At 34.0% G+C, this 21,592-nt stretch overlaps 3 protein-coding genes across 6 annotated transcripts; 1 reads left to right on the top strand and 2 right to left on the bottom strand.

Moving 5' to 3' along the window:
• Positions 1-456: 456 nt before the first annotated feature.
• Positions 457-8,417, top strand: LOC100877917 (methyl farnesoate epoxidase). Of its 3 annotated transcripts, XM_076529572.1 has the most exons (9): positions 3,343-3,709; positions 4,145-4,396; positions 4,468-4,756; positions 4,850-5,085; positions 5,156-5,367; positions 5,514-5,600; positions 5,670-5,811; positions 5,980-6,199; positions 6,319-8,417. In XM_076529572.1, exons 1-8 carry the CDS (start codon positions 3,343-3,345, stop codon positions 6,183-6,185), a joined length of 1,791 nt encoding a protein of 596 aa, XP_076385687.1. In that variant the 3' UTR covers positions 6,186-6,199; positions 6,319-8,417. The 3 variants fall into 3 exon arrangements, with proteins under 3 accessions (XP_076385688.1, XP_076385687.1, XP_003702174.2); XM_076529573.1 differs by lacking the exons at positions 3,343-3,709; positions 6,319-8,417 and adding an exon at positions 457-586 and having other exon boundaries at positions 4,333-4,396; positions 5,980-6,212; XM_003702126.3 differs by lacking the exon at positions 6,319-8,417 and having other exon boundaries at positions 5,980-6,212.
• LOC100878027 (putative cytochrome P450 305a1) lies at positions 6,637-10,884 on the bottom strand. Of its 2 annotated transcripts, XM_003702127.3 has the most exons (9): positions 10,731-10,884; positions 10,520-10,657; positions 9,158-9,412; positions 8,640-8,877; positions 7,968-8,127; positions 7,763-7,871; positions 7,443-7,623; positions 7,076-7,332; positions 6,637-7,014 (listed from the first exon to the last, which is right to left on the bottom strand). In XM_003702127.3, the coding sequence occupies exons 2-9, from the start codon at positions 10,596-10,598 to the stop codon at positions 6,836-6,838; spliced, it is 1,458 nt and encodes a 485-aa protein (XP_003702175.2). In that variant the 5' UTR covers positions 10,599-10,657; positions 10,731-10,884; the 3' UTR covers positions 6,637-6,835. The 2 variants fall into 2 exon arrangements, with proteins under 2 accessions (XP_003702175.2, XP_076385692.1); XM_076529577.1 differs by lacking the exon at positions 10,731-10,884 and having other exon boundaries at positions 6,897-7,034; positions 10,520-10,704.
• Positions 10,885-12,035: 1,151 nt separating this feature from the next.
• On the bottom strand, positions 12,036-21,457 carry LOC100878139 (small subunit processome component 20 homolog). The gene is made up of 11 exons (XM_003702128.3): positions 21,279-21,457; positions 20,934-21,211; positions 15,683-20,860; positions 15,364-15,619; positions 14,691-15,293; positions 14,047-14,610; positions 13,770-13,952; positions 13,379-13,703; positions 12,875-13,308; positions 12,535-12,804; positions 12,036-12,459 (listed from the first exon to the last, which is right to left on the bottom strand). Exons 1-11 carry the CDS (start codon positions 21,321-21,323, stop codon positions 12,310-12,312), a joined length of 8,286 nt encoding a protein of 2,761 aa, XP_003702176.2. The 5' UTR covers positions 21,324-21,457; the 3' UTR covers positions 12,036-12,309.
• Positions 21,458-21,592: the final 135 nt, after the last annotated feature.

A 21,592-nucleotide genomic window follows, 5' to 3' on the forward strand; every position in this document is an offset into this window, starting at 1 on the left:
AGACCTCGACCGTGGAGAAAGTGACCGTGCACCTTCTTACACGCTCGACCGTTTACCATTGGCGTAACTAGCATTTTTGTACACGTGATGGACCAGTAGATTAACTTCTTTGTGAATTAACAAACACTTCGCGATTAACTTTACTGATTCGGTGTCTCACGAAAATCGAAAATGTGCAAAATAAAGAATTTGTGAAATATCAAATTTGAAGGGCAAAGAATTTGGCAAATGTAGTATTAGAGAACTATGAAATTTTAGATGTAATTGGAAAATGAGATGAATATAAAAGTTTGTAAATTCCTAAACACTGGTCCATACGTACGCCAATGTCAATTGCCCACATAAGTAAACACACGCGCGTGTACCATCGGCAATAATTAATCCGTTTACTCTCCCGTGTGCTCAGCAGCGCAGTGATACGTGGTAAGTCGTGTGAATCGTGCAGAATCGAACGCGGGAGAAACTTTTGCTTCGATCCATCGTGTCGTATCGGGAGGTCAAGCTTTTCATCGTGCGTGTCGTTTGATAGCCGCAGGAAAAAACTGGAGAAATGTCGTATGCCAGTATTTTCTAATCCATGTCGACGGTATGCTCGGTTTTCACTTTCCTCGCGGTCTTTCTCTTATTCTCATTTCGTCATACTTTGCGTCAGCGTTTCTATCTGTTCGAAGCTTCTGGAAATCATGATCATGCACGGACGCATTTTGTTTTCTCTCGTTTTAATTTCTCTATACTTTATACTTCCCTGTAATTTGTTGGCAAATTATTCTATCGATTCGAATTAATAACATACGAATGATCACCATCGTTGAGATACCATTATCTGTCTGTCTGTAGCATGTTTTTTTTAGTTACATATTGAGGTATTTGACACTTGAATATCTCTGCTGTTGGACGTAGAAAAAATTCTTCAGTAACCTTAATACCAGTTGGTATATTAACAGCTTTTTTTGTGGGTGAACACATATGAAGATCAACTTAATTTTTTTCTAGTGTACATGTTTTTATACTTATAATCTACTAAAGCAGTTTAAAACGGGTTATGGTTATAGTTGAATGATCTTGAAAATCAAGATCATTGAAGATGGACTCTGATGCAAAATAATTTACTTTATAGAAGACAAGATTCATGTTTCTAAAATGTGTTATACAAAGACAAATAAATCACCGGAGTGTTTGATCATTTCCTCGAAATAAATTATTTCCCATCGCTCTTGATCTTCAATGACCTTGAACGAGTTATTGTAAACATCTTAAAGAGCTCTTTTAGACTGCACAAAAATAAGGCATTTCATTAAAAAAGAAAAATTAAATTGATTTTCATATACTCTTTGTATGTTGTTTCTTTTTGTTTGTTTGAAATTTACCATGGTGAATGTAATGTCTTTGGGTAATCTCTTGAAGTAATTTCATCTTTTATATGTTGCTTTATCCTGTATGTTCACATACGTGAATTTTTCGATTCGTATGTACTTCAAACACATTTTTGCAGATTTTTCACCACCGTTTTCCTGGAAATATATTTGGTTATTAAACAAATGTTGAGTTCGAAGAGATGCTTGAAGGACGCACGTAACTTCCGGTTAAACGTTAAAATAAACTATTCCTCTCGCTATTTGCAGTTGACCTGGTTCTATCTTCCATCGAGTTCCTTTAACGCTTTACCGCCGTTTCTTTTTCTTTCTTTACTCGCAGCATTTTCTTGATGGCACAATTGTGTACGTTCAAGGCCGTTTCTCCGTGAACGCTATCCTTTCAGGTTCCTCTTGCCTCGAAGCCCTAGTCAAATGGAAATCTCTCGCTTTGAATGGGCCAAGATAACGATCAATTTTGCACGTTAACGACGAGTTTCAAAGCATTAAGGAAATTTCGCACAGAAACGAAACAATGCATAATTAACGTGGTAGCACCTGAACGGTTTCTACCTTGTATTACAATCCGAAGTTCGCACAAATTTGACAGGTTTCGGGTACATGAACTTTTTCAAAACAACCGCGTTACGGTTTGCAAACTAGAAAGCAATTTCTAATTTCCAACAATCTCGAATCACCGTATTAGAGAGAATCCTCGACAGAAGAAAGAAATCCTCCCACTACTCGGTTGTTTTGAATCTGCAAATATCGCTGGTGAAACATCATTGGCATATATTCGCCATTAAAACATTCCACCACGTTGACGTTAGTATTTAAATGATCATCTGAAAGAAAACAGGATGTAACAAGAAAGTGTAAATAATAAATAGTATAGATCACTACTTACTATTGGTTTAAACATCTTCGGATCGATGAGTGCAAATTAATTTGCCATTTGATTTGATACAGTTTCTGTAATTCAAAAAAGAATTAAATGTCAAGCAATCGAATTTCGTTTACATAAAAACGATATTCTAGAAACGAAGTTACTTTCCAAAAAACTTTCTACAAAGATAACTCGGCGATGCATCGTGGGCGTATCGAAAGTCCGCATTGTGGAAGGTCAACAACGACTCCAATAAATCCAAAACGTATAATTAAAGCGGGTCCGTGAACCTGTAGAATTGTGTCATATTTTCCCTGCTGCTCATTGAAAAACCAGTTTGACTGCGATTAGCCTGTCAACCAGGAAATAATTCTTGACTTTCAAACATTGCTGCAATTCTACTCGAACCACTTTCTTTATAAACAAATAAAATTGTAGACTCTTGGTATTTTACAAAAATAAAATAGCTACTTGATTAAACATTTAACTCGCGTCTAGCATCATTATTCTTCGAGCCGGAACTTCTGTTTCCAGAGAAATCAAATTTTTGCTAAATGTCTTCCGTATAGAGAGTCCGGTGATCTCGTGTGTTTTGTATTCTAAACGGAAGCCATCAAGTATGCGATGCCAGCAAATTGCTCGTATGAAAATGAACAGGAATTACAGGAATACGATGGTTTCCTTCTCAGGAGAATAAATAATACGTTGTCGTAACAAGTAAAGTGCTCTCTTTTCCATCTTATTTTGAACTCATACACCCTGCATACTATAGATGTACCGCTGTATGGTTAACTGACCAAGACGTAATCTCCACGTTCTACTTCTCTGCTCCATCAAATACACAAATTGTTGTATCTAAAAATTACAATAATTGTTATTAATAATTCCACACTTCTAATATATTTTTAAATAGTTAATACATTTTGAAATAGTATGTCATACATACTTAATGAGTTAAACGTTGTGATACCAAAAAACATTGTGTTACCAAAAACCGATCAAAGTTTATACAAAATAAATATCTAAAAGAAGAGAACCACTATATCATGCTTATATCATGCAATAATTGAAAATGGAAATTCAGTACTGACGCACACAAAGAGAATGATCGTTGAATATGTAGCCAACTCATCCCGAGTATTGTGCTGTATCAGCTTCAAAAAAAAGACCGATACCGCTTCTATAACACGGTACCGAAGAGTACCATGTAAAGGATGTGTTCTCATACAAAAAGATATTTTTGTCAGAGGCCATGGGTGTCACTCCGATAATATCACAGGGTGGCACCAGAATCGTTTTTTTTTTCGTTGGCACACATATATATTCCGTGGCATAGTAACTGCATTCGAAGTCACCAAATGTGAAGTATCAGTGTTACCGAAGATGCTCTACGCGGTGATTTGTCTTCTCCTCGTTCTTCTCTGTATCTTCTGCGTCTACGATTGCGTCAAACCACATAATTTCCCTCCTGGTGCGTTAGTGTGTGATTATCAGGAGTTAATAACTCTGAACTTTATCTTGGAGCATATAAACTACACCGAATGTTTAATTGAAAGTTTTAGAACTTATCTAAAAGTTTCAATTAACGTGCTAGGGCGATACAAAAGTTCTGCTGTATTTGAAATAGATTCTAGAGGTACAAAATTCTTTAGAGTATACTAAAACTATACAATACAAGCTAGTACAGTTTTGACGATTGAACATTATTCCAAAGACTGCAAACAAAGAACAGCTTTAATTTCAATATACTTCTTATGCAGGCACATAATTAAAAAATTGGCTAATATTCAATTTAAACTGTATCCATGCATTTCAAATTAAGATACAGGTATAGCAAACTTTTGAAGCTAATCTAATTTGTACGAAGTTTTATCTTTTCAATGTAATCACGTGTTCTTCTGAATAGGTCCAAAATGGATACCATTGATCGGTTGCTTCCTCACGTTCCGACGACTGAAGTCGAAGAACGGCTACGTTTACTTAGCGTTTCATGAACTAATGAAAAGTTACGGCCCCATTCTGGGCCTGAAACTGGGAACTCAGAAGGTGGTTGTGGTTTCGACACACGACTTAGTAAAAAAAGTTCTTCTTCAGGACGAGTTTAACGGCAGACCAGATGGATTCTTCTTCAGGGTCCGTGCGTTTGGTAAAAAGAGAGGTAACGTATTACCTATATTTATTTCATCTAATTAATAAACGTTGAACTACCTTCATCCATGCATCCAATAGGTATTTTATTCGCGGAAGGACCAACATGGGCGCAGTGTCGTCGCTTCACGATGCGGCACCTCAGGGCATTTGGTTTGGGACAATCAATTATGGAGAAACAGCTGATCATCGAGGCAGAGAGCTTCGTGGATTATCTTCGTCGAGCTAGTGCGAAAGGTCCAGTGCCGATGCACACGGCTTTCGACGTTGCAGTTTTGAATTCCCTTTGGTCGATGCTCGCTGGTCATCGGTTCGACTATGATAATGAAAAACTGATGGAGATACTTGATGCTGTTCACGGTGCTTTCAGGTAGTATGATACTGTGAAAGGAAGTTATTTAACTACCTAATGCTCTCCATTGCACCTTCAGTCGAGTGCATTTACTGAATTTTCTATCATTAGATTGATGGACACCATGGGCGGTATAGTATCGCAACTTCCATTCTTACGTTTCATAATGCCAGAGTTGTCCGGCTACAACGAGTTAATGAGAATTTTGCGAAAGCTGTGGGGCTTCCTGGACGAGGAGATCACCGTTCACGAGAAACAATTGTCCGGTAACCAACCTCAGGATTTAATCGAAGCGTTCCTCCTGGAGATTTCATCTAACGGCCAGCATGACGATTCGATATTCGATCGTGAGCAATACTTTCTCCTATAAAGTTTAACAATTAATCTAAGAAGGATAATAAGGCTTTGCTTTTTTAGGAGAAAATTTGTTGATCGTGTGTTTGGATCTTTTTTTGGCCGGTTCGAAAACCACGACAGATACTTTGGCTGCCACTCTGCTATTTTTGTCCCTGCACTCTGACTGGATTAAAATACTTCAGGAGGAACTAGATAACGTTGTCGGTAGATCACGGTCTCCAGCTTTGAAGGATTATTCGTCGTTGCCGATGATGGAGTCGTTTCTTGCGGAGGTTGAAATGACTTTGATTATTTTATTAAAAATCTGCATCAACTTCCATAGTTACTAATTACTAGATACAAATATTTATTATTACAGTTACTAATCCTTGCATCTAGAATACAAATTAGAGGTTGAAATATATTATACGTTTGTTAGGCACAAAGGTATTTGAACTTGGCACCTTTTGGATTACCTCATAAGGCCATGAAGGATGTTACTCTGAATGGATATCACATACCCAAGGTAAATACAATAACAAGTGTTATTTTTATGTCATCCTAAGTGTGGGTACACTTGTTCCTGTTATTTTAGAACACGATGATTCTTCTGGACTTTCACAGTGTTCACAATGATAAGGCTTATTGGGATCGCCCAGAAGAGTTTCGACCGCAAAGATTCCTTGATGACAATGGTCGGTTTTGTCCAAACAGTGCGAGTATGCTTTTCAGTCTAGGTAAATCGTTTTATATATTTTCCATTATGATAGTAGTTGTTAGTTGATAGTAGACAAGTTGTTAGTAAAATTATAGAACCTCAGACAAATAACTATGCCAATGGAAGTTTCTTGAGAAATCTTCACATAATTTATGACAAAATTAAATTCCCGTGTTGCACGTTTCAGGTAAAAGACGTTGCCCAGGAGAAATGCTCGCTCGCTCAACCTTATTCTTATTCTTCACTCATGTTGTACATTATTTCGATATCGAAATTTCACCAGACCATGGAAAGCCGGACCCGAATGGCTACGATGGTTTCACCATATCGCCAAAACCGTACCATCTGAAACTCACTTTGAGATCCGAGCTTGTAAATCACGCACTCGTATAAGATTACAAAATATTGTTAGTACGACTACAGTTTGATTTGCATCAAATTTATAATACACATTTTTGTACTTCGACGGTACAGTCGGTGTCGTGTTTTTAAGCGATCTATTCCGTATTAACAAGAAAATATTTAGCAGCCACGACTCAATATAAAAGGACCGAATCGCCACGTGACGCTGGGGCGAAGGTACATTTGGACTTCTACGAAACGAGCCGATTTCGTCGAACGCGTAAAACGACTTTCACGCAGCAGAAACAATAAACAATATCCGAGAGAAAAATTTGTTGAAGTCAAACAAACGAGCTGCCGGTTAACAGGTCGAACTATCGTTTCGAAGATCAAGAACTTCGGCGCCTTTTTTTATTAAAATAAAAACCGATCTCAAGCAATAAAAACACAGTGAACAACTGCATCATCCCAATCGATACGTTCAAACAAAAATACACGAATGCATTCTTTTCTTCGTCTTTATTTTTCTTTTAGTTTTTTAGTTCGCACTGACATCGCTTATCGTGCAGTATTATTGTAGACAATGTATATCTGACCATCATTTTTTTGTCAGTTATAAATATATCCACATAGAATTACTCTGTTAACTGCACAAAGGTCAGTACAATGCGAACAATCACTGAACAAAATCACATGATGAATTATCGTGGCACAGCTAATATCTCGTAGGGCTTGGGTGTGATCGCTAGGCCAGAAGAAATTTCTATGGAGGTCGGTTCTTTGCCAGGTACCGGAAGTATAGAGTATCTCTGCAGTATACCTGTGAATAACAGAAACATCGCGGCTGTTGCTATTGCCTGACCTGGACATCGCCGTTTACCTAAAACCGAAAAAATGTAACTGAAGTAATTTATTATCTTTCATTGGGATATTTTATGTACCTTTTCCAAAAGTTACGAAGTCTGCATCTGATTTACGGACTCCGTTCTCTATGAATCTTTCGGGTATAAAGCTATGGGGATCTGGAAATGAATCGGGATCCATGTTAGCAGAATATATGTTGATTATCACGGTGGAATCCTTTTCTATGTAATAATCGCCGAGCTTTGTGTCAGCGAGAACTCTTCGCGGTCCGATTATTGGAAATATTGGCCACATTCGCTGTGTTTCTTTTATTACAGCTTCTGTGTAAGGGAGCCTGTAATGACAAAGAAATTTCAGTTGTTACATTTGCTGTAAATCGTCGATGTGGAGCGTAATGACTAACATCAATAATAGCGACTAGAGAATAGAGAAATTGAAGATTACTTTGGCCGATCACTCAAATCCGGTAGCCTGTCTTTCGGAATCATCGAATCGATTTCCTGTTGCACCTTCCGTTGAATGTCCTGATGCAACACCATATTTATAAACACGAAGTCCAGACTTGTGCTAATGGTGGTGCAACCCGCGAGGAATAGATCAACCAATATCATCGTCAACTGCTCCTCTAAAAATTAATATAAATAAGAATACAAAGTTGTAGATGCTTTTAGTTAGCAAAACTTTTAAATGACATAGAACATCACTATTTGCATCTGTGTTAATTAAACAAATACAAAGAAAAACAAACTGTGTGCGAATTGTACCAGTGAAAAGTGAAGTAGGTTCACTGTCGTTCTCTATTTTGTTAAGAAACATATCTATCAAGTCTTCTTTGTTCTCTGCACATCGTTTTTTATGTTCAGCGATGGTTTCCTGTATAAAATGCCATAAGCGATGCGAACATTTAATTATGCGGCGTTTATTAATATCTACGTGCAAAATTATAATTGATTTACATAACGGGCGTACCGTCACGAAGTCCTTGAGCTCGTTGTTCAACATCCTAATAACGTTATACCCGGAGATCTCAGGTGCAACGTAACGAAGCCAAGGGAAAGCAGAAAGAACGCTGCCGCTCATTTCGAAGGCTCGCGATCGACGTTCCATCAAGTCAGTAAAATACTGTAACCTACGGGTTGACGTTAGTAAGACAATAAACGATCACGATTCAATGCGCTTTAAATACACGACCCACTTACAACTTGTTCCCCCTCGAAACTCTCGCTATGGATCGTTACCTTCTGTTTAACATTTACCAAGTATCTCGAATTCTGTTTTTTCAATAAAAGTACAAAGGAGCAACAATGATATAGCTTGATCAGTGCGGTCAGAAAATTTTAAGTTTATGTTCGTATCATGGGTTATGCCGAAAATCACCTTATATGATAAGGGAAATCAAAATAGATTCATTACTTTTTATCTTTTACCTTATACTTCTATCTTTAGTCTTAATTCCCGATATCCCCAGTCCTATGTTTTCAGTACCTATTATATTCTTGTATCCTTATACTCCCACATCTCTATACATATATTTGTATCCACATATTCCTATATGTCACATCTCTATACCCCTATATATTTCATATTCCCGAGCCCGTGTATTTCTAATTGAGTATAAAAAATAAATAGAAGTATATGTACTTCTGGCCCTCGGCGAATGGTTTCCCTGTAGCTAAAGTCCAAATAACGTTTATCCCCACCGGGCTAATGAGAGGTTTCAATCTTTGTGCACCTCCTTGCTGCAATTTGGTCAGGATCGTGGTCAGTTCATTTTTGATTATTTCAAACATCTCCGTTCTCCCAAAACCGATATTTCTCATGGACCGCTCCGTCCAACTACGTAACTCCTTCCAGTCGTCTCCGTCGTTCATTGTGACACCTAACGTTGATAATTTTTTACAAGTGATATATGGTGTTGATAAAAATGTCGTATAACTACAATAGACTTTGAATTATTCGAATTAATAGAGAGAGATTAAATACTTTAGATAAGAGATATTCTTTTTCTTCTATTTCTTCTATTATGGCGTTATAAATTGATGTGTGTATGAAGGTACCTATAATAATGAGTCTACTATATGGTATCTACTATATAATAATGAAGGGCACTGTAACTTCAGTGTGAAGATATACTATATAATTTTTGCAAACAGTGATACCTGTTTTCTTTCCAAAATTGCGCACTTGGATAAACAAGTCCCAAGGACGGCCATTGAACTCCGGAGTGTTTAGTACCGTTTGAATATATTTATTTCCAGAAACCACCAAAATCCTTTTGGACCCTATATAATAACTTATCAGATTGCTGTTGTATCGTTTAGACAGTTCTAGGAACGCTAAATGCTGTGCTCCCAATTTACGGGATAAACTCTTCAGTAATAAGACATTGCCGATAAACGGCCACGGGAACGGACCTGAAAAAGATAAAACATCTATAAGGAAGAGAAAAATGAAATGATAACCGAATCTATCACTGACACCTTAAGTGTTGGATAGAAAATTGTGTACATTATGTGTGTATGTATGTAAATATTTGTACAAGCGAACTAATTTTGATAACCACAGGAACTATGTTTTCTTTGATTCTATTATAATTTCAAATGTCAAATATTCAAATTTAAAATTGAAAAATTTTTTAATTTTTAAAAAATTAAAAATTTTAATTTAAAAAATTAATTATTAAAAAATTAAAAAATTTTTGTTTTTAACTTTTTGAGTTTGTAAATTTTTCAATTTTTAAATTTAGTCCCTTTTCTATATTGTCAATTACTACAGTCCCGTCCGAGGCAATATAACAAGTATTAATCAATGTTGATCTAATGCAGCGTTCAATAGCGCAGGGAATAGTATCGATTCTTGTCCCGAATTCTGCAAACTTTGCAGGCTGTGACTTTATCAATTCGTTGCGCAAATAAAACGACTCTTCGTTTACCGCGTCAATCTCGAAACTTCCTTCTTCCGAGGGTTAAAAAGATTAAACAATATTCTTCCGTCCTAGTATTTCTATTATTCATTGTAATTTACACGGTGGATACCAATTCTTAAAAGCAATCTGAAAGAAGAAATTCGAAAGAAAACTACTTTCATTGATGCAGCGCAGTTGAAGGTCTAATTTAAACCAATTTATTTGTACATTTAAACCAATCATTTATAGTCGTACTACACGCGTCTGTCAAGCAAGAGCTCGTTTTCGTTCGAGACAATCTTCGAAGTCGTCATCGAAATTAATAAAAGAAAGTATATTTATTAACGCTTATAAACAGTTTATTATTATTTTTACTGTATTAATAAATATTCGTAAAGTTTCTGTTATCGTTATGACAAAAGTACAATACAATAAAAAACAAAAAATAGTAAGCACTAATCTTATAATTGGTTTGTAACGGACAGGACGTTTAAATAAAAAGTATCTGCGTGTCAAGTTTCTGTGTAAAAAAAAAAGAAACATGAAACCGAATATCAAATATCGATCGAGCGATGTAGTTGAAGGAATCTAACATAAAAACAATGAATTCTATTACCTGGCGGTTGTTTTTTTATTTTATGCCCAACTGCTATTAAAATCAGGATCACGATACTCAATATTATGGTGACGTACATCACTGTGTTCTTTTGTGCACGTACAACTTGGAATAGATGTTTCGATGATGAATAAAAACCTGCGAAGTAGAATTGGTTATACGAAGAACGAAGTCGGCGAGTTAGATGGTAATATATATACAATTTTCTAACCACAGTTAATATGCCAAATTTTCCGTCTTAATCGTCGTGTCGGACTTTTATGGTCCAACCACCGACGATAACACGACTTTTTCCGATAAGCTTGAACACGAGTAAACGATACTCGTCTTCTTACTTATAAGCATATCAAAGTTAAAGAAACAAAGAACTGCCAAGTTGGCGATGCTTCAAAGAGATATAGTTAGACAAGTTTTAGTCGCTGACAGAATGCATTTGGTAGCACGTAATATCACGCTGCTCATTACATCTTGTGTTTAACGACGGTACATCATGCCTTAGAACACGAGTTTTAAATAAAACGAAAGTAATAAACATTTCTAATAAAAGAAAATGATCAACAGTTTTTTACTCGATAATTCTTGAATATATCTTTGTTCAGAAATCTTCAAGTAAAATTCTGCTAAACCGGTAAAGACTACTGATTGTTCTCGAATAGCGTCCTGTTATATAAAATACTTGAAAATTATTCGAAACATGCCGGACTGATTCTATATAATTTCTGATATTAAAAGATTATTGTTAACATACCTTTATTACTCTAGGTTGCTCTTAAATATAACATGAAAAGAAGAAATTAACGTTAAATAAATTATTTGAAAATTATGGACTACTCTCGAAATATGAAATCTTACGCCGGAAGTCCGGAATTGGCATTCGATTAATCAAGAAAAAAACTACTTCTGTAGATGTGAAAAAGATGAAATGTAATAGAATTATTTTATAAATAATTAAAACGCATCACTTACGTAATAAAATTGAATTAAAGGTTTGTATAATATTATTTCGTCAAGTTATGTCATTCTGAATAATATTCACCTTAAAATGCCCATAAATTACATTATATTATTCGTTCCACCAGAGATCATGTTCAATTTGCGCAACACGGCTAACTTCAGTATGCTCTCCAGTACCATACACTTCTCATTCTTTCAGTCATATACAGGGTGGAGAAAAATATGTAAGTAAAACAAACAGATGATATTGATTAATACTAAGTATAATTAACTAATAGCTTGACAGCAACACGTCTAAAAATTCCTAAACTTTATTCTCTAAATTTTCAAATTATGAAATTTTTAAATCTCAGAATTAGAATAAGTATATGAAATAAAAGATCACCAGATATCTACGTTCGATATCATGGAAGTTGCAAACGAAATATATTTTAACCAATCAAAATTAACATGCGCAAAAGGAATAATACGTTACATTTTTAATTTCAAATACCTATGAAAAATACCTAAAGAATTCAAACAGGTTAAAGATATAGATATTGTGTATTGAAATATAACAATGTTACAGCATAAAAATTTGTATTTCAATAGATCGTTTTTCTAATAGACGTATTTTTCATTTTACAATAAGAGCTCGTAAAATGTTGAGCTTTCAAATAATAAAATATATCTGTATGTATGTGCATAATATATACATAAATAAATATATAATTTTTTTAAATATTTCATTATAATAGAAAACAATAATACATGCATATTACAGATTAGATTACTATTTAAATAGGTCGTAAACATTATAACTTTTACTCTTTTAGAAATTTACTTATACAAAATGGTTACATAACGTCCAAATCTATTTCTTTCTTAGGTCGCTTTTTCGTTCCTTTCTTCCCCCTCATGGTATCCAATTTCCTTTTCCTAGCTTCTTTCTTCTTTTGCTGCCTTGCAATTTTACGTTTAGCAGCCAATTCTGGGTCCGTGACAAACTGTAATAAAAGAATCCCAAACAGTGAAGATGTCAGCTACTGAAACAGATACCTTAAATAGAATCAAACACCTACCTGTTGCGTACGTGTTTTTCTTCTCTCTGTTTTCTTAATGTCTAACCGCTGTTGTACTCTACTCAATAACCCAATATATTCTTCATTACCCAAACGCTTCTTAATCATTGTAGCAGCTTCTTTTGCCAGTCGTCTTAAACTAGTATTCTTTTCGTCTATTGTGGACATTTCGCGTACAATTGGTGACATAATATTAAACAGCACCACATTTAAATATTCCATAGGTACAGTGGCCACTAATCCAGCAACCCATTTGAAGAAAGCAGTCCTCTGGAAAATAAATAAATGTTAATATTTTATTCTTAAAAAAGTCAGTACTAACATTATTGTTCTTACATACCACTGTTGTGGAATTAGGGGCTTTAGTTATTTCTATATTTACAGACTTCCTCAATCGTCTAACAAGCCAAGGAAGTGATAACTGGTTCCTATCTGTATCTGTTGTTTTGCCATCTTCGTCTTCTGTTGCAATATTAACTGGTTTTATAGATTTTAAGATTTTTGCAATGAATATCAAATTCTTAACAGTTTGATCCGCTAACTCCTCCAACGCCATATCGGGTTGCAATTGTGCAATCAAGTCTAAAGACAAACTTCTGATAGTGGTAATAGGATCAGAATACATGTAACGACTTTCCTCTTCACACTTTTCAGGATTTTCCACGAAGTCTATAATCTTATCGACATTAAGGGTAGCCAAGATGAAACCGATCAACTGAGATGCTGCTAAGCGAACCCATATATGAGGATGGGCCAATAGAGACTGACTGTATTCTAAAACATACAGAAAATTATGTTAGTGTTAAATAAATTATGTAATAATATGGTAACATACAGGACATACCAGCAATTGAGCGAACAGCATCTTGGTACTCGTCCTTCTTAAGGAATGTACTACAATTTGCTGATATTTTTAACAATAACTGTAAAACTTGGAACATATGATGATCTTTCATTCTTTCCGGATCCTTAATATTACGATTCATTTGTAATTTGGTTTCTTTCTCTGTACGTAATTTTACAAAACGGCCAGGTTTATCATCATCCATATTTGCGTGGAATTGTTTTAAAAGATAGGGTAATAATTCTTTTAGACGAGACTCGAAAGTATCTTTCTCCACTGTCACAAATATACCGCATAGTTGAGCAGCCAATGTACGATGCATTATCTAGAAAAAAGGTATAATGAAAAAATGTTGCAATCACTTAATAACATGCATTTAAGATATAATTACTTTAGTATCCTTTAACCATTCCATGACTATATCAAAAAGTTTGCTCCTTTTATTATAACGGAAACGAGAGATCATTTCTTTAATACATTTGGCACATAATTTGCGACATGTCGGATCATCGTCGTTTATCAGTCTTGCACCTGCCATTATGAATATCATGTCTGACTTCATAAGCAAGGTTCTCTAAAATTATAATTGTAAAAAGTGTTTATTAATACACATTCTAAAGCAAAGACTCCTGAGTGCGAAACTTACATAAAAATGTGAATGTACTTACCAAAGGGAAGCCGGTAACAATGTTATGAATCATTTCTAAGGCACTCAGTCGACCTGGTCGCATTTCATAGCTCAATTGTGTTAGATAAAACAGTATATGTTTATTTAGTAATTTACCAAGAGGGTATTCCATCAAATATGAATAAAAGACGGCCCGGGATTGTTGCCTAATGTGTTCTAACTCTGATGTAATACTTAAAGTAGCAACTTTTTCCATTACTTGATGCATTTCAGGAATAATCATTTTCCGGGAGATTATCGCTTTAAGCAAACTAAATGCAGTCGCATGTCTATCACTGTCGTACATATCTTGTTCAGCGTAGATGATCAAAGCTTTTAACTGATCTTCGTTAATTGTGTGATGTTTCACATCACGAACAAGTACGGACATACATTTGAATCCAGCCATTACAAGATCAAAATTATCTCCCTTACTCAAACCTTCTGCAGCATATTTGTGTAATATGTCGAAAATAGATGTACAAATGTCCGATATTGTGTCTTTTATTGAAGATAAATCTTTCTTAAGTAACCAATTTAAACACTGTAAACCTAAAGTGCTTAACTGGACAGAAATTATATGTAATTTAGTATACATTGAATAGTTCATTGTATTAACTTATAATAGCAATAAAATGAACTTACTTTGACATGTTGAGACTTCAAGCAATCACTTATGAGCGGTACAAATGGATCTAGGAAACAATCTAATTCTTTGCCAACTTTTTCTCTTTTCAATAAAATATGGAGAAGCTTTAAACCGAATTCTATAATAACATGGACATTGGTGTTTTTTGTGATTTTAGATGTAACTTTTATACCCATCTTGTTTTTTGGTTCAGGTGGTATAAGGAAACAATCTGGTTTTTGCCTAGCCAATGCCTCTGCTTCCTTCTCTGTAATTTCTTTATCCTTCTTCTCAGGCAAGAATTCGGGAATACTTTCAGAAACGATACCATAAAGAAATATCAGCATTTGCTCTAATGGTATAAAAGTATTATCAGCTAAACCCAATACAACATTCCTTAAGCATTCCACTATTTTCTGCAATGTTTTATGCGAATGCGTTCTTACAAGCACCTCTTTCAATGGCAAAATTAAGTCCACTAAACAAGATTCTGTGATATATTGCGCTAATATGTGGAAAATATCATAGCTTTTTGTTGATTTTGCTTCTGTAACAGTTTTCACGATTCCTAGTACTTCTTTCTCTTCTCCGGTTAAACCAAACAAATCTACTTTACATACCTAGAGTATTAAAATATATTATTAATACATTGAATTTAAAATTATGATCTTAAAATGCAATGTTACTCACGGATAAAATGCTCTGAAGATTCTGATTGATATCAAATTTCTGGAAATATGGTTTCAAAGCAACCAATACTGATTGCACTGTGAATGCAAGAACGTGAACTTGAAAACCTTTTGTCAATAATGTGTTCATTTCTCTTAATAGATAAGAAAGATATTTTGGACCTAGAGTTATCATAACTTTTTGTAATGTGTCCCGTGTAACGCGTCTCACCGATTCCAAACGCGATTTTAAAAATGTACATAATTTCATGAAGATTCTGAAACAATTTGTTAGATTAGTTTAAAATATACATTATGCGAAAGTGTATATGTATACATACCCTGGTAAATTGATATCTAAAATGCTTTCAGGTAGTTTCTGTAACAATTTAACCATAGCAAGTGCAATGGGAACTCGCATTAATTCTTCATCCTCATTTTTTGCTGCAACGTTTTTCTTATTGACTTTATGACTACTTTCGCCACTTGTTTTTGCTATGATGGACCGATGAAGTTGGGGCAACAAGTCTTTGGATATAGTAGTTATAACCTTTTGGGCTCCATGTGCTGAAAGTACTATTTGTTTCTCTATTACAGGCACATCCTCCACTTGATCTTTCTCCACAGTTTCTTCAGGATCATCCAACCCTTTAGATTTTAAAGTTTCCTCTAATTTTCCTTCAATATCTTGGTTTACAGTTTCATCATCATTCTCCACATTTTCTTCTTTTTTCTCAGCAGATATTTCATTATTTACAGATTGTTCAATACCTTTTATTTCAGAGGAACCTTCTGTGTGTTTATACTTTGATAAATTAAAATGAAAGGAATCTAATATAATAACGACTACCCTAACAACTTGCCTTTGAAAAATAACAGAAGTTTTTAGTTTGTCCAAATAGTGTTTTAATATAATTTCATACTGATACCATGGTAAAAGTCTACACACAGTTCCAACTGTTTCTATTGCAGCATCAATGATACTATTTTTATGTATGTAGCTTTCATTGCACAAATACATGGAAGCAAAAGGTAGAATGAATTGCGTTAAAGTTCTTGGATTGAACTTCTTTTTCATTGTCTTTGCTACACTACAAAATTTGAGCAACGCTCGACCTCTTCTGTGTAACTGCAAATGTTGCATATTTTCAAAGAAATCCACTTCAGGATCCTGCTTATTAGCTAGTAGTGCCAAATCCCGGAAAACAGGATGCACGTCAGGACATTCTATAGCCATATGGCCTAAGAAAGCGATTGACTGAAGTCGCACAACTTCATTTTTGCTAGTTATTCCACTTTTTAAAAGTACTAAAATTGTATCATCTATTAAGTAACGTCTGTTTGGTATATTTTCCTTGTGCTCTTTCGCCAATTTTGAACCAAGAAGTTTAAGACATTGTCCTGAATAATCCCTTAAGGCTAAATCTGCTTCAGTTTTTAGAAAATAATAACAATTATGTATAATAGCTACACCAAACTCCAATGTGATCTCATTCTTTTCTATTGCATTATTAATTTCAGAAAATGCATCCAGTCTTTTTTGAAAATCTGGTTGGTCGACCCATTTACGATCCCACGCGTTAAGTGCGCTAATTAAATTATAATTTCTTATGAGTGTCTCACGGCAATCATCAGTTGATCTTTCTACAATTGTCCCATAGAGTTCCAACAGCAGTTTCCTTGCAGGAGTTGCTGATACTATGCCTAATAAGGGTAAGATTGCACGCAAATGAATGGTTGGTTGCTCAACATGTTTTATAAGATTTTTAACAGTTGCAATTAATTCCAAAGCCGTTTCCTCTCCCCCAGCAGCTGCTTTTTTAATCAATATTGGTAAAGTAAGAGTAACAAGTATATCACATGCACTCGGATCTTTTACAAATTCTGAAATGCGTGATAAGATGATCAATTCTGTCTTATTTATTTTTTTGTTTGACTTGTCAAGCTTATTTTTAATATATTCCAAAATACTAAAAACATGAGGAAGAAGTATAGTAGATCCATAATTAGTTCCACTGGACAAGGCTTCCTCGTTTACTTCCAGCAAATTGGTAAGTACAGGTGTCAAAGGAACAAGAGGTGTATCAGTTTCCATGTCATTTTCATTTGTTCTTCCATAATCTTGAAGTGTTACCATTTTTTCAATCACGTCGAGAATAGCGTTAACTACAGATGCATGAGTGTTTGGTCCCAAAAGAAGCTGCATGATGTATGGAAGGGGACTTAGAGTCTTATCATCTTTTTGATGTTTTATAAACAGTGGGTAAAAACGGGAATTTTGCCCCCATGCCATAAATAGCTTCAGTAAAGGTGTTGGACTATAAATACCTTCCATAGGTAATTTTTGCAACCATGGAAATACAGCCACGTTGAATAAAGCATCTATTTCGTGTTCCCTCCATTCATAATCTTCAAAATGATTGAAGAATCTTGCTAATATTAAAATACAACTATTTCGAACATTTCTAACAGCTTGTAAATAACCAACAAACACTTTATCCCTCTGTTGTAAAATTCCAGTAACTTGTGCTAAGATACATAATACCAAACCAAGTAAACAAGGCAACAATTTTTTATTCATTTTGCTACCAAATTGTTCTATCAGTATTGTAAGTAAATTTACAGCACTCTGTAATCGTTTGGGTGGAATAACATTGTTTAAATCAATGGTATCAATGATATTCTGTGTAAGCTGGTTCAAATCAATTTTTTCATCCACTTCAAATGACATGTATGGCCTGAAAGGCTTAAATGCCATTTGTATAAATATTATCATTTCATTTTCTTGAACACCGGCTAGGAAACGTAAAATCAATTTTCGTCTATTAAGTCCACCAAGTTTACCGCCAGTTCTCATTCCTGTCTTTAAAGCCATTTTCGCATAAATTATTCTCATTAATATAGGTATGAATTCATCACGATGCTCACTTTGTATCATGCTACTTTCTTGATCAACTTTAAAGTATGTAACTTCATTCCTCAAATTCTGTTCACTAATTAAATTATATAAATTATCCTTGTACGGTAACAGATATTTGTATTTATAAGTAAGAAGACAATTTAAAGCAGCTTTTTGAATATCAGCATTTTTTGATGACAGTAAATCCAAATAAATTCTATGCATCTCTGGTTCTCTGTATAATGTTCTTGGGTTTGCTACCTTTCCAAATATCTCCAGTTGAGCAATGAGAAGCTTTGTCTTATAATTTTTGCTTATAAATGTTGATGTTTGTTTAGGTTCTTTAGAAGGTGGTGCAGATTCTTTTGCTTCCTCCTTATTTTCTTCATTTTCATCTAATTCATTATCACTTTCACTTTGTTCGTCAATTTCCATATTATTATTGGAAGAATTTAATTCTTCCTTCTTCAAAATACTACAACATTTGCCATCTTCAGAATTTGACTTAAAAAAATTGTCATTTACAAAATCAATAAACAATCCTGTAATATCTCTATTCTTCATTTCACAAAAATGTGAGAAGTTTATCATACATTTCCACAACAAAACTTTATGATTTGCATAATCAGGTTTGTCATTACTTTTTTGTATTGCAATTTCTATTTCGGAAATAGTTTTGCACTCAAATACTGGTTTATAATCTGTAAGTGCTTGATGTTCATGTTTTAGTTCAGCTAAGAATATTGACCAAAACTGTTCACAATTTTTATCTGCATATGTTGCTATAATTTTACTTACAGGTTCCCATAACAAAGAAAAATTTATGTACAAATTGCCTAATAAATATTGTAGTGGAAATTTATAATACTTAGGATCGAAATTTAACGCTACCTTATTTTCAAATGATAATGCTTGCAAATGTAGTAGCTTATCCCTATAACTTTGTACTGTTATAGGTTCACATTCTGCTAAATACATATGTTCCATAGCAGTTGTCTCTTTATTTTCACTGGAGACAGATAACATAATTTCTTCAACATTAGAAAACAAAGAATACAAATGAGTCACAATTAAACGGACTTCTCTGAATGGGGAACTTAAGTTTGATACAATGTTATCATTCAAGTTATCAAAAACAGTTTGATTCACATACATCTCTCGGTATTGCGTTGTACTAAAATATGTAATACATAAATCTGTTGCATTCAGAATGATTTTGTTATCAGGATATTTAGTGACAAGATCTAATATTTTAATGTCATTTGTGTCCATAAAGTTGTATAAAATTTCAGGTTCTAGAAGATGAATTGCTGACTCCAAAGCTATTAAAAATGGTAGACACAATTTAGTTAGATCAGTTTCTGTCCCATTATGATTTAGTATTCGTTTATATAGAGACAATACTCCTTTCTTAAATGCATCTTCGAATGCTTCTGATAAAGGCTCCAAATGTGGTAAAATGATTAACATTCTTAATGCATTCATTGGTATATCATCATCTGATAAACTTTCTAACTCTTTCAGAAGATAATTGATAATATCAGATGTAGCACCTCGTATATCTAATTTATACTTTGTCCATTTGCTCAAATTCATGCCATTAATGCATAGTGGAGCTTTAGTTTTTATGACATCAGTAAGCAGTGCCAAGGTATCATTATTAAAACTAGTAGAAATGCTGTATCGTATTATGTGCGGTAATATCAAAGTTTCAAATGATGAATGATTCATTAAATTATTGACAACATCATACAATAATTTAATATCTTGTATGCACATAAGTTGAAGTATTATTTGACTAGATGTTTCTTGCATTAATTTAACATTCGTGGCCAAAAGTATTGCTACTGCTACTTTTGTAATCTTTTCTAGTACATCATTTTCATTTTCAAAAGTTCTTAAAGCCTTTACAAGTTGTTTCATCAAAGGTACAGGATCTGTAACTAATCTTCCATCTTTGTAAATTACCACTGTATGCAATAACTGCATTAGAAGTATTAAACTCTTCTCTCTTTCATTTGTTGATTGGAAACATTTACTATTTTCAATAGTAATATCTATATTACTTAAAATCACTGACCAGAATACATTACATTTCTGTGGATGGATGTGTTGCAAGATGCAACTAATAATTTCTTTTAGTACTTTGAATGCCAAGTGCTGACTGACAGCTTCATTATTTAATGCACTGAAGTATAACATCAGCATCTGCTCTGCACATGAGTGAAATTGTCCTGGCAAACCATGTACTACCTCAAATAATAACTTTCCACATCCTGGTATTACAGTAGGATTATCTTCCAATATTTGTAGTACCAACTTCAAGAAAGATTCTTTATCTTTAATCTTGCGTACCACAAATGCAAAACTTTCAGCTGCAAAATTATTTATATAAGCTGGCTGTGTATCTTCCAATAATGGTAACAAGAAATCAAACACTGTTTTTACATTCTTTATCAAGTACCTCCATAAAAACTTAAATAAGTAAGCCAATGATGTAAATGTATATTCTATTTGATCTGTATCTTTTGTATGTAATAAATCAATCATAACAGTTAAAAATTTAGGAAAATATTCATAAAATTCTTTCTGCAAATCTTTTGACACAGCTACCACCAATCTATAGTGAAAAATATAGTCATTAAGAAATCATTTTAATCTATGTTACACAAAATTTTTAATCCAATACTTACTCTAAAATTGGCTGTAAGAAAGAGATATCTTTCTTTTTTAAATATTCTATCAATTTATTAACCACAAATTCTTTCTGATTAATCAACTGGGTAAGCGTAACAACATCACGAACTTCTTTTTTGAAACTGCAATAACCTTCTGTGAGGTTAAGGAAGTTCCATTTTTGTAGAGTTTCGTGAAAATATGTTTCAACTTCGTCATTTTCTTCATTCCGGTGGGCAACGCGATGAAATACATCAACGTCAACTTCATTGATTCTTTCAGAAAATGGTTTAAACTATAGCAGAAAAAGTTATTTAACGTAAAATCAACAGAAAAGAAATTTATATGCTCACGTTACATACCTGAAAAGTATTTGTTTCTTTATGACGGATTGGTTTATTCTTCATGGTGAATTACAAGCACTTTATATTCACTTAATTTCAACAGAACATCATTAAAAATATTTTAAAGAACATAGAAAAATGTTGATATTCCTTATTGTGACGCGCCGCAAGATTCGCACATGGCTTTACTTCTTGAAGTTAGTCGTATTACTCTTTCAAATGCAATTGCACCTCCTTGGGGAAAATGGCAACCAAGAGAAAAAGGTCTCTATCACCCACTATAATACTCGCACAATACGCCTATTGGTAATAGGAGTGCGAGCCAATGATAA

Source organism: Megachile rotundata, chromosome 3, assembly GCF_050947335.1.
Source record: "Megachile rotundata isolate GNS110a chromosome 3, iyMegRotu1, whole genome shotgun sequence".
NCBI lineage: Eukaryota > Metazoa > Arthropoda > Insecta > Hymenoptera > Megachilidae > Megachile > Megachile rotundata.